This window comes from Hypanus sabinus, unplaced genomic scaffold, assembly GCF_030144855.1.
Source record: "Hypanus sabinus isolate sHypSab1 unplaced genomic scaffold, sHypSab1.hap1 scaffold_903, whole genome shotgun sequence".
Lineage (NCBI taxonomy): Eukaryota > Metazoa > Chordata > Chondrichthyes > Myliobatiformes > Dasyatidae > Hypanus > Hypanus sabinus.
This window is the reverse complement of record NW_026781756.1, coordinates 159,378-176,399: the sequence shown is the minus strand read 5'-3', so window position 1 is coordinate 176,399 and position 17,022 is coordinate 159,378. Positions and strand designations below refer to the sequence as shown.

The following is a 17,022-nucleotide window of genomic DNA, read 5'->3' as shown; positions in this document are numbered from 1 at the left end:
GTCTCTAAACATACCCCCATCTCTCTCAGGTGAGGGATCTCCACTTCCTCTATCAGGCCCCATTGTACTGTCCCTGAGTAATGGTGACTGGAAAGGCCACCATAAACTGACCTGAAATGGCCCAAACCCAGTTCCCATGGAAATGTTATACCCAAACCCAGGATCTGTGCCTGTTCAACCTCCCATTTTGCATTTTTACAGGAAGTTCATCTTCAATTGGGAACATCACAGATTGTATCTACAAACCTGGTTGAGTTTCAGAGTCAAATTGAACTTTTCCTTCCGACTAGAGCTGATGGCCTTGTTGCTGATGGTGGCGGCTATCACCTTGGAGTTTAATGAGACTTGGTTCTGAGATGGACGGCCGCCTTTAATCTCTTGGTTCAGCAGGGATTCCAAGTCTTTGAATACAATTAAGGAAACGGCCTGAAACTCTGTGGAGATAATAGATCAGCCTTTGGTGAATGTGGAGAGACATCACTGAAACACTCCAGCAACTGGATATAAAGGCAGGTCAACACAAAACACGTCCATTGCAGTAGCGCTTTGTAAGTCCTTTGAGTATTAAAATCAGCTGTCAGTGGGGATGGACATGGAGTTGATCATGAAGGCTGCTTTATCATGGATGGTGTTAAGTTAATTTGTGTTGGTTAAGCTATACTCTTCCAGGTAAATGGGAGTCTATCACATTCCTGACCTGTGTCTTATGGATGGTTCAAAATCTGGAGATCCACAGAAAATGGTGCCTTTCTGTGAAAGGAGATAAGACCATAAGACCAAGGATCAGAATTAGGCCATTCAGCCCATCGGGTTTGTTCCACCATTCCATTATGGCTGATTTATTATCCCTCTCAACCCCATTCTCCTTCCTTCTCCCCTTAAGCTTTGATGCCTTGCTAACCAGAATCAGAATCAGATTTAATATCATTGGCTTATGTTGTGAAATTTGTTTCATAGGGCATTAGTGCATTGCAATGCATAATAATAATAATAATAAACCTTTAAATTACAATAATTAGAATACATAAAGAAAATTATATTAAATAAGTAGTGTGAAAAGATAGCGCAAAGTAAAATGGTAGTGTTTGTTGTTTCATTGTCCATTGAGAAATCTAATTGCGGAGAGGTTCCTGAGAGGCTGAGAGTGTGTCTTCAGGTATTTGTTTCTGTGTCGTTGATGGTAGCAATAGGAAGACAACATGTCCTGGGTGATGGGTTTCCTGCATCACAGATGCCACCTGTTTGAACATTGCCTTTTGAATGTGTCTCTGATGGAGCTGGCTGAGTTTTCAACACTCTGCAGCTTTTTCTAATCCTGCACAGTGGCCGCTCCATACCGGACAGTGATGAAAACGGTTAGAATGCTCTCCACAGTACATCTGTAGAAATTTGCGTGCGTCTTTGGTGACATACCAATCCTCCTCAAACTCTGAATCACACACAGCCGCTGTCGTGCCTCCTTTGTAATTGCATCAACATGGATCCTGGACAAACCTTCAAAGTTGTTGACTCCCAGGAACTTGAAACTGTTTACCTTTCCACTGCTGACCCCTCGATGAGGATGTGTGTTTCCTCGACTTCCCCTTCCTAAAATCCACAATCATTTCCTTGGTCTTACTGAAGTTGAGTGTAGGGTTTCTGTTGTAATACCACTCAACCAGCTGATCTATCTCACTCCTGTACACTTCCTCAACTTCATCTGAAATTCTGTCAATAATAGTTGTGTTGTCAGCAGATTTATAGATGGAATTTGAGCTGTGCCTGGCCACACAGTCATGGGTGTAGAGAGAGTAGAGCAGTGGGTAAGCACACATCCCTGAGGTGCACCAGTCTTGATTATCAGCAAGGAGGAGGTTATTTCTGATCTGCACTGACTGTGGTTTCTCGATGACGAAGTCAAGGATCCAGTTGCAGAGAGGGGTACAGAAGCCCAGGTTTTGGAGTCTGTAGTTTAGAATTGAGGGTATAATCGTGTTGAACACTGAGCTGGAATCAATAAACAGCAGCCTGATGTAAGTGTTGCTATTATGCAGGTGATCCAAGGCCAAGTGGAGTGTCAGTGAGATTGCATCCAATTGTAGCGATAGGCACAGTTTATTCTATTTTATTTAGAGACACAGCATTTAACAGGCCCTTCTGGCCCTTTGAGCTGTGTCACCCAGCAACCCACTGATTTAACCTTAGCCTAATCACGGGACAATAAACTACGAACCGGTCTGACTTTGAATGGTGGGAGGAAATCGGAACACCCAGTGGAAAGACATGCGCACACGGGAAGGAATGTACAAACTTGCTTCCAAAGGACACTGGAATTGAACTCCAAACTTGAGTGCCTGGCAGTGAGAGATTGAAGATGTTCTTGAACACTCCCACCAGTTGGTTGGCACAGGTTTTATTTCCCTACCAGGTTCACCATCAGGACCTGATGCCTCTTGAAAGCTGTTCTGACGTTGTCCTCTGACACAGAGATCATAGGGTCACCAGATACTTCAGGGATTCATGCAGGCATAGATTTATTCTCTCTTTCAAAGCCCGCATAAAAGGCACTGAGCTCATCTGGGAGAGAAGCATCACAGCCATTCATGATGTTAGGTTTCTCTTTGGAGAAAGTAACAGCTTGTAAATCCTGTCAGAGCTGACATGCATTTGATTCTATCTTTAACTTCAATTGGCATGTGTTTTTCTCTCTGAAAATATCCTTCAGTAGGTCATACCTGGACCTCCTGTGTAGTTCTGGATCACTGGTCTAGAATACCACATATCCAGCTCTCAGCAGTCTACAAATCTCATGGTTTATCCAAGGTTTTTGGTTTGGTAACATCCAGTCTGTTCCTGAAGGCACACCCTCATGATTCCCACCTGAGCTGCATGCAAAGAGTTGCCACTTATCAGCACCATCAGTGACCTATCAAGCCCCATTTTAAATATACCCAATCACTTGGCCTCCACAGCCTCTGACTAAAGAAATACCTGCACACCTCTATTCCCAAGGGATGTCCTTGTTTGCAGAGGCTGTGCTCTCTGGTGCAAGACTCTCCCTGGCCTTTCAATATTCAATATGTTTCAGTGAGATCCGCCCTCATTCTTATCATCTCCCTCATATGTTAACCCTTTCATTCCCACAATCATTCTATTGAACTTCCTGCTGACCCTCTCCATGATCAGATGAGCAGATATCCTGAACATAGCAAATATCTGTCAGTCTGCAAACTACGTACTGAGGTGTTTCAGATTAATACAGAGTTCGATATCGTCAACTGGATCTTACTGTTGATTACACATGGACTGAAAACAGTAGCCAAGCACTGCTCGTTCTGAACTGCATTTGATTTCTACTCAAGGCAGATTTGTCTTCACCGAGGTTTACACAATAAAATCAAACACAGCAGCATATTTTGATGTAGGGGAACACAGACTGATCCCACAGAGTAATAGTTCAGTCAACAACCTGGGCAAGGTAAAACATCCCCTGTGAATGAGTCTGTAGATCACTGGCCGCACTCATTCTTATACCGTGTACACAAGCATGGGAAAGAGACAGAACATTTACCAGTGTTATTTTCTCCAGCAATGGTTCTCCAGTAAATCTCGAAGGAATTATTCTGAGTGTCCAATTTCACCAGTTGGTCTGCACTCGCACTGTTCCTTTCAGGCACCTTGACCTTAAGAACTATGAGGAAAGTTAAAGTAAGGTGAAGCATTCAGAGGCAAAAAGGATGTTCTCTCTCTCTCTCTCTGCTGAGAACTCTTTAATCAATGCCTCTCTGCAAAGTCTTGTTCAGGCTTTCTGAGAATCCCATCTGATCGATACAATTTGCAACTGGGCTTTCTTGGGCTGAATTAGCTTATTGTAGTAATAAATCAATTAGTCTCAGTTCCCACAGCACTGAGTGAAAATACCCATGCACGTTCTTCACTGTCTTGTGGCACTGATTAAAAGCAGGTAAAATGATAAATTCTGGCTCCAATATGTTAGCTCACCAGGTCTAATATCTTACCAGCACCTCCTATCCTTGGCACAGACAGTGATCTTGACTCCTTACCAGAGGTAGTGAGGATTCCTGCTCCCATATCACGAGCACAGGACCTACACTGAAGTTTCACGACTTCAGTCTTTTTCTCAACTTCAGAACGTCCTTCTCGATGTTATTTTTGAAGTGTGGTGGAATTAACTTAAGAGACGATTAAGCTACTTTGTGTTTGGCTGTCATGCTTAGAGGGAGTGCAGAGAAGATAGAGCAGGAAGATCCATTGACAGACCAGAGAATGTGGCATTGTTCTTCTTTAGCAGTGAAGGTTGAGAAATAATTTGATAAAAATCTTCAAGATTGTCAATGCTTTGGGCAGAGTTAATGAAGAGAGTGAAATATAGAAAACCTACAGCACAATACAGGCCCTTTGGCCCACAAAGTTGTGCTGAACATGTCCCTACCTCAGAAATTACCATGTTTACCCATAGCCCTCTATTTTCTAAGCTCCATGTACCTATTCAAAAGTCTCTTAAAAGACCCTATCGTATCTGCCTCCACCACCATTGCTGGAAGCACATTTCACACAATGGTCTTCCATTGAAGAAGGGTGGAGAACCAATAACCAGAGGTTTAAAGGTGATTATTGTTGAAGCAGGGGTGCCAGGAGAGAAACCCTTTCCACAAAGTGAGTGGTCACAAAACTCACTGGATGGATGGGAAGTGGAATTATTTCACCATGAGCTTTCAAATGGGAAAACACATGGCATGTTGTACAGAAAATAATTAGAGGGTTATTGAGAAACAGGGGATGATCAGACTGTAATGCCCCTGTCGAGACCTAGTATGGGTTCAATGGGTAGAATGGCCTTCTGCACAATGTTTCTATGATACTACACTGCTGATGAATACTTTGGAGTAGTTTGTTTGGAGACAGTGAGGTCACAAAGAAATTAGATAGCTCATATATAATGTGAATGAGGGTTTGTGGATAAACTTGTCTGGGATCTTTGGTAGAATTCTCCTGGTCTTCTATGATATAGTGTCCTGTATTCTCCCCAACAGAGCGAATGACAGAATGTCCCAAGCAAATGAGGCAACTCTGACGGTGTGGTACCCCCTCAGCCTAGACATTGTGAGCAACAGGCAGCAGTGAGGGTGAGGGTAAATTGTGCAACACATGAGAGCAGACACTCACAATCAGTGATGTGGCATGTTTCAGCACAGTCTTCCAAAGCAACCTCATGAAATCAGAAATAAAAGCAGAAAATGTTGGTAAATTCAGCAGGTCAGGCATCAACATTAGAATGAAAAATGGTTAACCTCTTCCGCATGAAACTTTAACTATTAATCTTTCCAAAAATGCAGCCTGAACCACTGACTACTTCTAGCATTATTCTTTCTTCCACATTTCCTGTAGCTTGATTGATTTTTAAGCTTTAGAAATATTAAACAAAGATTTCTATCAAGAGCCCACATATTAATCATTTTCAAAACCAGCTGATTACTGAGAAAGTAACCTCCACATTTCCTTCCCTTAACTTGAAACCAATTTCACAGACTCGATAATCTTCAGAGTCCAATACTTTACCGAAAGAGTCTGTTTCTATGGTCTCTGCCTTTGAACTGGATAGTTTCAGAGCAATCGCCATTGCCATGTTCTCCAAGAGGTCCACTGTGGCTGCTGCCACTGTCAGTCTTTGAGTGGTCTTCATGCTCTCCAGCCAAGAAGTATTAAGAACATTGTTTACAAATGTTGTCATGGGCTGCAGATGAAAAAGAACACCTCATGAATTGAGAAGCAAAATACTACAGATGTATACAGATGTAGTATTTTCCAAAAATGGAAAATTATGTTTTTCCAATGAAGGGTCATTGAGCAAAATCATTAGTTTTGTTTCCCTCTCCACAGATGCTGCCTGGCCTGCAGAGCCCAGCAATGGAGGCTCTAAAAACAGGACTGAAAGAGACTGAAAAGGGTTGTCCACTCCGCCAGACCTATCATGATACAACCCTCCCTACCATTGAGGACATCTTCAAAAGGTAGTGCCTCAAGATTGCAGCATCCATCATCCAGGACCATCACCACCAGGACAAGCTCTCTTCTCATAACTACCATCAAGGAGATAGAGAAGCCTAAAGATGCATACTCAACATTTCAGGAACAGCTTCTTTCACTACCATCAGATTTCTGAATGGTCTGTGAAATTCACTATTCCACTTCTGCACTGTTTATTTGTCATAATTTTGAAGTTCAAAGTACATTTAATATCAAAGTACATATACTATGTACAACCTTACAGGCAGCCACAAAACAAAGAAACCCAATAGAACCCATTAAAAATGAAGACCATTAAATTATTATAATACTGTAATTTGTTACGTCTTCTACTGTACTACTGCTCAAAACAACAGATTTCATGACAGGTCTGTGATGATAAACTTGATTCTGTGATTCTCAACACTGAACTGACTCCACAACCAACAGACTCTCTTTCAAAGACTCTCTTTCAAAGATTCTACGACTCAGTATTATTTATTTACATTTTTCACTATTTGCAAGATTTGTTTTCTTTTGCACATTGGTCATATGTCATCCTTTGCTATTTATAGTTTTTAATAAATTCTATTGTATTTCTTTATTTCCCAGTGAATGCCTGCAAGGAAATGAACCTCAGTGTTGCATATGGTGACGTATATGTACTTTGATAATTAATTTACTTTGAACTTTGGCAGTTCTTTTAGTGTTCCATGACTGGCGACTTTCCTGGGGTATTGAAAGCTTACCTTTAAGAAGATCTCTTCCTTATGGAAGGATTGTACCCCTTCCTGTTTTTATTCCTACTGCACTAATTGTTGAACCTTTCTCTTCCTTTTCTCTCCCCTTCTATTCCACTACCTTTTTCTCTCCCTTTGCTTCCCATCTTTGACTTCCTTTCTTTCTCCATTGCCTACTGTTCCCCTGCTCCCACTTTCTCAACCCTTACTCTTTCTCCATCTCTTTATGACTCCCTTTGCCTTTTCCGTCATTCTCTGGTCACCAACCCAGTGCAGACACTGTGGGCAAGAGCAATGAATGTTGCCCCATAAAGCTGTCATTTCCAATCCTGTGTAGCTCTGGATGTAAGTGCATCTTCTGCAGCAACACACACTACAAGCTGGAGGAACTCAGTCAGTGTCAGGCAGCATCTATACAGGGAAATGGAGAGTCAACATTTCAGGTCAAGACCCTTCATCGGGGCTGGGCAAATTTCTGTGATTCTGGGATGCAAATGCATTTTCTGGTGTCACATAATTTTATCCATATTCAATGTCTGCTTTAGGATACCTGTATCTCCAGTACATCTGCTCAACTGCCCATATTACAGAGTGGCAGAAATACAAGGCACATCAGGCTGGCTGATGAAGAAACCCTCACCACATTTAGAAAGTACGATGCCAACACTGAGGTGGGATTGGGTTGAATCAGCACAGATACAATGGGCAGAATGGCTCCCTGTTGTGTTGTGAATATCCCATGATTCAGTGAGAAAGGTGCCGGAAGAACATACCGCCATTCCGTAACACCCATGTAACCTAACTCCATCTGGTGATCTTCCCCCATCCTGTTACTACCTCCAGTTAACAAAACCCATCCATCTCGTGTCTAGAATCCACCTTTGACCCAACATTGATGGGTCACTGAGGAGTGTTCTGAGTTTCCACCACCATCTGAGTGTACAAGTCTTTTCAAATTTCACTCCTGAAAGGCATGGCTCTAACTTTCAGACTCTGTCCTTTTGTTCTGCTCTCCCGACCCCGACCACACTCCATATTCCCTCCCTTCACATCTGCTCCTCTCCAGCTCTGTTTTCCATAATACATAGATCATAGAACAGTACAGCACAGGAACAGGCCATTCAGCCCACAATATCTGTGCTGAACTTGATGCCAAATTAAAACCATTTCTCTTCTGTATCCACATGATCTATATCCCTCCATTCCCTGAAACGTCATGTGTTTATTGAACAGTGTCTTAAACACCACTATTCCCACCATTACCTCTGGCAGCTTGTTCCTGACATCCAACACTCTGTGTAAAAACCTGTCCCACACATCTGTTTTAAGTTTCCCCACTCTCACCTTAAATGCATGTCCTACAGTATTTAGTGTTTCTACTCTGGGAGGAAGATTCTGACTGTTTACTCTGTCTATGCCTCTCTCAGCCTCTGCCTCTGATGCTCCAGAGAAAATGACCCAAGTTTGTCCAACCTCATCTTCTTATAGACTGTAATGTGAAAACAACAAATCACCTTGCCAGTTCTAGCAGAAAAAATACCCCTCCCCCCCACCGCCCCAAGTACTGTACTTTTTAGATACAGTATCTATGACTCTCTTTCTGACAATGTATTCAAGATCCTCTGGCTGACAAAAGTATCTGTTCAACTTCCTTCCCAAACTCCTGCCAAGTACTTCATGTCCATTGTTACTGATGTATCTGGATAGGTGAAAAGACCTTTACATGTCCTCAGTGCTCTCTGCTTCAAGTAAGCCAACTTTATCAATCATTCCTCAGTCAAAATCCTCCTGACTATATTCTTGTAAATATCCTCTTTACTCTCTCCACCTCAGGAACACACCACTTTTACCCCAGGATAAAATTGTTGGGCTTCTAATTCCTTACCGTGGTATCTTTTGTTCCACTGAAACTCTGACAGATTTTATCACGGTAGCAATCAGCTAACTTCAGCACATCTTTTGCAGAGTTTAACTGGGCAATCTAAAAATACAACAGCAATCAAACAAAGAAATAATCAAATATCACAAGCAATCTGAAAAAAATGTTTGAAAATGAAGCCTTTAAAACACTTTGGCTTCACAGGTGACTCTAACATAGTGTCCGATGGCAACTCCTACTGAAGGTCACGTGGTCAATGAAAGGACATCTCTGAGCATGGAAAAGCAGGAAGGAATGGCCTAAAATATCCTTTATTCACTGTCCTTCGCAGTCTCAGAGCATTCCAACATGTTGTAGAGGGTCTGGCAGAACTGCGTACAGATCTTGGCCAAACAATCCACAGGCATGGACCAATGATCAAGTTGAAATTCAGTCATGAATTCAGACAGCATGGAAACAGACCCTTCAGCCCACTGAGTGGATGCTGTCCCTCAAACTCCCATTGATGCTAATGTTAAACTTACTCTGAGGGACAGAACAATTTATTTAAAGTGTTTTATTTTTCTAATAGTCCCAAAAATCCTAAATTCAAGAGGTTCTGCAGATGCTGGAAATCCAGAACAACACACACAAAATGCTGACGGAACTTCAGCAGGTCAGGCAGCGTCTGTGGAGGGGAATAAACAGTTGATGTTTTTGAACAGTCCTGCTGAAGGATCTCAGGTCAAAGTGTCGACTGCATATTCCTCTCCATTAATGCTGACTGAACTGCCGAGTTCCTGCATCATTTTGGTCCCAGAAGTCCACAGGCCAGGCAGCATCACAGGCTGTTGAGGAAACTTTGCAGTTAGGACAAGGCTATTGCAGCTCGGGGTGTTCCAGAGTTCAGAATTCAATTCTGGTGTTGTCTGGAAGGAGTTTGTATTTTCTCCCTGTGAATCCTGTGGATTTCCTCTGGTGCTCCAGATCCTTCCAAAAGCATCGGTCAGTAGGATAATTGGTCATTGTAAATTGTCCTGTGATTAAGCTAATGGTAAAATTAGTAGGTTGATGGGTCATGCAGCTCACTGGCCAGAAAGACTTATTCCTTGTTCTATCTTCAAATGAATCAATAAATAACCTCTGTTACAGTTTTAAACACTTTACAAACTGATCCAGTTTACCAGTCTCTCCTTGAGGAAAGTTTTAAACTGGAACAAGTGGAATAAACTCACACAAACACAGGGAGACAATGCAAACTGCACCCAGCGTCAGGGTAGAACCTGGGTCTCTGGTGTGGCTTCACTAATCAGTAAAGATTCCAGGTTTCCTCCCATATCCCGAAGATGCGCAGGCAATTCGGTTAATTGCCTGCTGTGAATTGCCCTAAGCGGGGGGTTAAAATTAGGGGATATCGATGGGAAAGTAGGTGGAATAAAAAGGAATGAGTCTTGGATTAGTATAAATTGGGATGGGCAACAAATGTTGGGTGTGATAGCAACACCCACATCTAGAGAGTGAATTTGAACATGTGGTCGCTGCTCAAATGTAAAAGCAGCAAGCTGGAATTACACAAAGAGTGAGGAACAGTGTTTATTCTGATGGGTGAGGAGAAGAGACGTATGTAGAAAAGAGTGATGGACAGAAGCAGGGAGAGGGATACATCTAGTGAGGAAAACATTCCAATAGATTCACGTCTGGGGATAATGGAAGTTAAGATTGCTCCTTGGAGAAAAGGAGTGAGTTCTCATACCTGCTTGGCGTTTGCTGAATAATCCAAGTTGCACTGCGACAGCGTAGAGTTCTGCTTCTCAGAGACAGGACAGGAAAGTGGATCCACTGGAATGAAGATGGCATTTTAGCGATCAGTGCGTCTACCTGCCGACTCTACCCCCACCTTCCTGCTGTTCACCGATCAGACAGGGAAGCGCTGACCTCTGTAACTCCAAGCTGGTATACTCCCACAACGAGCAGCATCAGACCTAGACACACAGGACTGTGACTTAACGCCACATCTTCCTGACCCCAAGAACAACTGTGAATGCCTCGCCCAATCCCACACCCACTGGCACCCAAAGGAACCAATCCCATGGTTGGCATTGTACTTGTAATGTTGGCACAAGCCACACTAATGTGGAAATGTTGGTATGGGCCTCATTGCTGGTTTGGGAGGGACAATTTGTAAACATCTCCACAGCCATGAACCCAGTTAAATGTGTAAGTGATCAGCACTCTCAGGTTGGAGGAACAACACCTCATATTCTGTCTGGTTAGCCTCCAACCTGACAGCATAAACACTGAATTCTCAAACTCCCAGTAATTTCTCACCCTCCCCTTCTCTCTTTTCCATTCCCTGCTCTGGCTCTCCTCTTATCCCTTCTCTTCTTCTCAGCAACCTCTCATCTCCCTCCGGTGTCCTTCCTCCTCCCCTTTCTCCCTCAGTTCACTCTCCTCCCCTATAAGCTTTCTCTTCTTCAGCCCATTTTACTTTCTCCACCACTCTCCTCCCAGCTTCTTACTTCATACCTCCTCCCCCTCCCACCTACATTCTCCCTCACCTGACTTCACCAATCACCTGTCAGCTTGTCCCCTTCCCTCCCCCCACCTTCTTATTCTGGCTTCTTCACACTTCCTGTCCAGTCCTGATGAAGGGTCTCAGCCCAAAATGACGACTGTTTATTTCTCTTATGAGAGGCTATCTGACCGGCGAGTTCCTCCAACATTTTCTGTGTGTGACATCAGGACACATGTTTGATGTGAAGTTGTTTCAATGGGCTGGGGTGAGACCATTCAGCACCAAGTGACAAAGTGCTGAATTTAATTATCTCCACTATACATTAAATAATCTTGTCCACACTCCCCCATCTCTACAACCCCACTCTCTGCTCCCTCATCACCTTCCCACCGCTCACTGAGACCAGTCTAACTTGTTCCTCCTGCAACTGACCTGAGGACTGGGGCCAGGGGGCTGAACATCGTGGGGTGAGCTGTCCGTGTCTGAGATCAGTCTGAGGACTGGGGCCAGGGGGCTGAACATTGTGGGGTGAGCTGCCCCTGTCTGAGATCAGTCTGAGGACTGGGACCAGGGGGCTGAACATTGTGGGGTGAGCTGCCCGTGTCTGAGATCAGTCTGAGGACTGGGGCCAGGGGGCTGAACATCGTGGGGTGAGCTGCCTGTGTCTGAGATCAGTCTGAGGACTGGGGCCAGGGGGCTGAACATCGTGGGGTGAGCTGCCCGTGTCTGAGATCAGTCTGAGGACTGGGGCCAGGGGGCTGAACATCGTGGGGTGAGCTGTCCCTGTCTGAGATCAGTCTGAGGACTGGGGCCAGGGGGCTGAACATCGTGGGGTGAGCTGCCCCTGTCTGAGATCAGTCTGAGGACTGGGGCCAGGGGGCTGAACATCGTGGGGTGAGCTGCCTGTGTCTGAGATCAGTCTGAGGACTGGGGCCAGGGGGCTGAACATCGTGGGGTGAGCTGCCCGTGTCTGAGATCAGTCTGAGGACTGGGGCCAGGGGGCTGAACATCGTGGGGTGAGCTGTCCCGGTCTGAGATCAGTCTGAGGACTGGGGCCAGGGGGCTGAACATCGTGGGGTGAGCTGCCCCTGTCTGAGATCAGTCTGAGGACTGGGGCCAGGGGGCTGAACCTCGTGGGGTGAGCTGCCCGTGTCTGAGATCAGTCTGAGGACTGGGGCCAGGGGGCTGAACATCGTGGGGTGAGCTGCCCGTGTCTGAGATCAGTCTGAGGACTGGGGCCAAGGGGGCTGAACATCGTGAGGTGAGCTGCTCCTGTCTGAGATCAGTCTGAGGACTGGGGCCAGGGGGCTGAACATTGTGGGGTGAGCTGCCCGTGTCCGAGATCAGTCTGAGGATTGGCGCTCTGGGGTCATGAGGAATTCCTCATCAGAGGGCTGCAGACCTTTGGAATTCCGTCAGCCCTGGTTTCTCAGACTACTGCGTCAGTTCAAGTCTGACCTTTATATTTCTGGGGATCAAGCAGAGTCGTGGAGTTTCGGGTGGGTGGTGGTGGAGGGGGTGGGGAGATCAACATGACCCTCTTGTGGAGGAACGGTCTTGAGGTCTGGGGGCTTGTCAGAATCATGGGGAGAGGTTGAGAAAAAAACATGAGTCTGTCTTCTTTGTACTAACTAACAATAGGTCACGTCATCGATGAGGAACCCATTGCATGGGTGTTAATCGTCTGAGAGGCTTGTTTGGTACTTTGATCAATGAGGAACCGATTGTATAGGTACTAATATTGTACAAATTGAGGAAACAGTGACTGGAGACTGGCTGACCTCGTGTGATTGGATTTACTGTATAAATTTGAATTGTAACCTCGTGTTGACAGAGACTTGCGGAAAGGTTCCAGCTTAATTCACGAATTAATGCGGTGACCGTCTCTAAGTTTGGACTCAGAACAAGACAGGCTTTGGAAGGAGGGGCCTGAGAGCTCTGATTAAATGACAGTACTAAAAACGATGGCAATTAAAGGATGGTATTACAACAAAGGCAACTGAGACCTTGGGATTAGAACCTAGATCCATTGGCCAATGAAAAAGGGAGAGAAAATTATATGGAGAATACGATTGTATGTCTTTGAGTGTACGTCTCTGTTTGTCAGAAGGGTTTAAGTCCTTTGTACAGAACAATTAACAGTCAGGTAAATTGGTTAACAGAAACTGCAAGCACCAGAAAGGGAATCGGAAAAAGAATTCTGGATCAACACCGCACACCAGGACTCAGTCTGTTGATCCCTTAATGACAAAACCCAGGAACAAGAACACCCGATAGAAGATAGAAACAATATACGAAGACGGCGCAGCTCTTAGGGGACCCGTTTGCTCCAAGGGGTGGCCCACGGACAAGGTTTCCTTGGAACCGTGAGACAGCAGGTATTCTAACTTCTTCCAGGGATCTCTCTGGGTGGAGTGGTGAGGATTGGTTTTATGGCGGACCCTTTGATCTAAAATAAGATTCAGTATTCCAGATTCACTCCCCTGCACACCCCTGACTGACGCAGCCCCAGCCTCACTCCCCACTACCTCCAACACACATTGCACTGACCCAGACACACTCTGCACTATCCCGAACCCATGGACCTAGCTGCAGAACCACTTCCCAACACACCCCATCCACTACATACCCCAAACTGACCCAACCTCACACCCACCGTCCACCTCACACTCAGCTGTACCCCTGTCTCAGCCTCCACCCCCACTGTCTCCTACACTCCCCTATACCGAGACACAAACTCACTCCCCACCGTCCCCATACATCCCCCTTTGATACAGACTCACTCTCCACCATCTCCTACACTGACCCAGTCCCAAACTCACCCTCCCCCATCCCCTACACACCCCACTGTCTACTACACAACCCAAACAGACCCAGACTCAAACTCACTCACCACCGACCCCTACACACCCCATACTGACCCAACCTCAGCCCCCACCCCACTGTCCCTACACACCCCACACTGACCCAACCTCAGTCTCACTCCTCACATTCCACTACACACCTCAATGTGTCTCCTTGACAGTCAATGATACTCAGAAACTTGTAGAGACACAAGATGTTCTGCAGATTCTGGAAATCCAGAGCAACACACCTTCAACTCAGCAGCTTTGTCAGAGACTGCGTAGGGATAAATGGAGTTGAGGTTTCTAAGTTTAAAACTCATTAACACTTTGAAACACAAATTCATTTTCTTTGCAGGAGTTCTCCCTGACTTATGTAATGTTTCCAGCATTGTTTGTTTTAATTCTCAGCTCTTAGTAATCATTCTATTTTCACCTGTACAGGCCAGCTGAGTGTCTCCCTGCTTCTGGTGATATCCAGCTTTGCAGACGCAGTAAAAAGACCCAGCAGAGTTACGACAGGTCGTGTTCACTCCGCACGCATTTTTATCCTGGCATTCATCCACATCTGTTGAAGAGAGGAAGAGAGGTACAAATATTACCAACACAGATGTAGTCATAGAGTCATAGAGGACTACAGCACAGAAACAGGCCCTGCTGCCCATCTAGTCTGTGCTGAACTGTTATTCTGTCAGTCCCATTGACCTGCACTGAGAACATAGCCCTCCATACCCCTCCCATCTATGTATTTATTCAAATTACCATTAAATGTTGAAATTAAACCCATTTCCAATACTTCCACTGGCAGCTCGTTCCACTCTCACTCCACCCTCTGAGTGAAGATGATGATAATGATGACTGGAAAGTGAATGGTGTATGGAGTCCCACAGGAACATCACTCAGATCTTTGTTCCTCATACTCTACATCACACATTATTAACCATTTCCTGCATGGATTCCCCTGGATCTAGCATCAGGGAGGCACAGTGCTGCATCTACTACAGATGCTGCTCCACAGACCTCAGCACCCCGGGTCCAATTGGAATTCAAATTCCTCCACAGCAGCTGCAACTGAGGAAATGATTTGTCATTGGGACATCTCTCACTAAAATGAACAAGTTGTCTCAAAATGTGATCCGTAATATCCTCCTGGAATGAGCCCCTGGATTCACGATAGGTGTTCAGTGTTCTGCGTAATGGGAACCACCAATGTATAACTCTCAAATTTCCCTGAGTCTGGAAGTCGTGCATTGAGAGCAGTTTTCACAAATACAAACCAAGTCTGCAGAAAGTGCTTAGCAGATGAAGTTGTGTCAGAGGACAGGAAGTGTGAAGGGTGAGCACTGTTCAGTTGAGCTGCTTTCATCAGCGTTTTGATACTGAAGTCCATGAGTATAGGCAACTTGGCTTTGCTGTTTCCTTCAGAATTGGCTTGTTCTACTGTAATTTATCAGTGTGCTGTGCTTCACACTTACTGACCTCTGACACAACTTGATCTGCTCAGCTCTTTCACAACTACCTTGACTTAAACTAAACTGAACTGAACTGAAATGAACTCTGCACCATCTTCAGACTATTCATTTACCCCTAGACTTTGAAAGAGCTTGGTTTTGATTCCTATTTCCACACTTCTGTATATATTGCTGCTCACCTGTTTTATATATATATATATATATATATATATATTTGCATTATATATAACTGTATTACTTAGTTTACTAATAAACACCATTAGTTTCAGTAATACTAGACACCAACGTTTACTCCATTTCCGCTGGTTTGGTAACCTGGTCATGGGGTACGTGACAGGCACCACTGAAAGTTCAGCGGAATCCTGGTGAGAGTCAGATACACATTCCAAGAGGAAGGAGAGAAACTCTCTGCTTCCCTCCTCCAGCTGGATAAACTGTTGCACTGTTTGTGCCGCAAAGGATGCATTCAACTTTCTGAGATAAATTCCTTGATGGTGGAGCAAGTTATGAAGGGCTCACTGTCACAAGTTATGGTTGCCCTACGTATTCCAATGACCCACAAGATGTGTGATCCACCATTTTGCTGAGTCACTAAGAAAATATGATTGAGGAGTGAAATGTTTCCAAAAGCCAAGTAATGTCTTCAGTTGTAGGCCCTGTTGCTAAAGTAACCATTGATGCCACAGAAGTCGAACTTTTGAGAAATGAGGTGAGAAACATTCAAGCTGATATGTCTCAATAGATGTCTGTTAATGCTACAGATAAACATGACGTGTCCACTGGAAAGCCCAACCCTCCTGCGGAAATCACAAAGCAGAGGAATGCTGCTGCATAGGGTGAAGGATAGGACTGGTATTTTCTGTTACAAGTGTGGAGAAGATGGACATTTCAAACGAGATTGTTAGAGACAGGGAGATCTTCGAAAAGTAAACCAGTAGATAATCAAACAGAAAAAGATGGGAAACGACAGAGGGACCAGTAAAGGGACAGTCTGACGTCCTGGAGCAAACACATTCCAATCAGTGTATCAACAGCAATACTAAGGTGCAAAACATTGTTCCTGAAGGCTTAGTGGGGCCAAGTTCTGATGTCTCCAGACAGACTGAAAGTATTTATGATCGAGTCATACTTGACACAGGTTCTCAAGTTATTTAACTCTACAGATCCTTTTTACCAGGGATTTGACTCATTTCCTGTTGGCTCCGATCAGTGCCCTTGAGGTTTGGGGGCTTGGTGCTGATGATTCCCCTCATGATGGTTTTTTGTCATTGACACTGGTGTATTCAGGAGCAGATATTGCGGTAGCTGAGACTATTGATACAGTTGTGTTGGTTTGCCCAGATCCAGTTGTCAAAAGTAAAGCTGCCGTCCTTGTGGGAACAAACACTTCCATTGTGAGAAAGCTCACGGGAGCATGGAAAGAGAGAAAGGGAGAGAACTTTCTTAGAACTTTGTCTATTCTCCCTGTATTCAGAGCTGCTTTTGTGAATGAGCAAGTTTCTCCTGTGCAGGGTGATGAGAATAAAAGAGGAACTGTGTGGTGTACTCAGTCTAAACCAGTCACTATACCTTCTACTGGACGAGTTCG

At 44.6% G+C, this 17,022-nt stretch overlaps 1 protein-coding gene across 1 annotated transcript; it reads right to left on the bottom strand.

Moving 5' to 3' along the window:
• Nucleotides 1-225: 225 nt before the first annotated feature.
• LOC132390453 (adhesion G protein-coupled receptor E1-like) lies at nucleotides 226-16,687 on the bottom strand. The gene is made up of 7 exons (XM_059963069.1): nucleotides 16,609-16,687; nucleotides 14,399-14,530; nucleotides 10,358-10,443; nucleotides 8,632-8,727; nucleotides 5,560-5,734; nucleotides 3,551-3,670; nucleotides 226-434 (listed from the first exon to the last, which is right to left on the bottom strand). Exons 1-7 carry the CDS (start codon nucleotides 16,685-16,687, stop codon nucleotides 226-228), a joined length of 897 nt encoding a protein of 298 aa, XP_059819052.1.
• Between the last annotated feature and the right edge of the window lie 335 nt (nucleotides 16,688-17,022).

What these genes read in the sequence shown, in the direction of transcription:
- LOC132390453 (XM_059963069.1), bottom strand. Translation starts at nt 16,687, where the DNA reads ATGAGGGGAATCATCAGCACCAAGCCCCCAAACCTCAAGGGCACTGAT. An exon ending in GGAAATGAGTCAAATCCCTG is followed by an intron (nt 14,531 to 16,608) that starts GTAAAAAGGATC and finishes TCTCTTCAACAG; the next exon opens with ATGTGGATGAATGCCAGGAT. An exon ending in CACTCAGCTGGCCTGTACAG is followed by an intron (nt 10,444 to 14,398) that starts GTGAAAATAGAA and finishes TCTTCATTCCAG; the next exon opens with TGGATCCACTTTCCTGTCCT.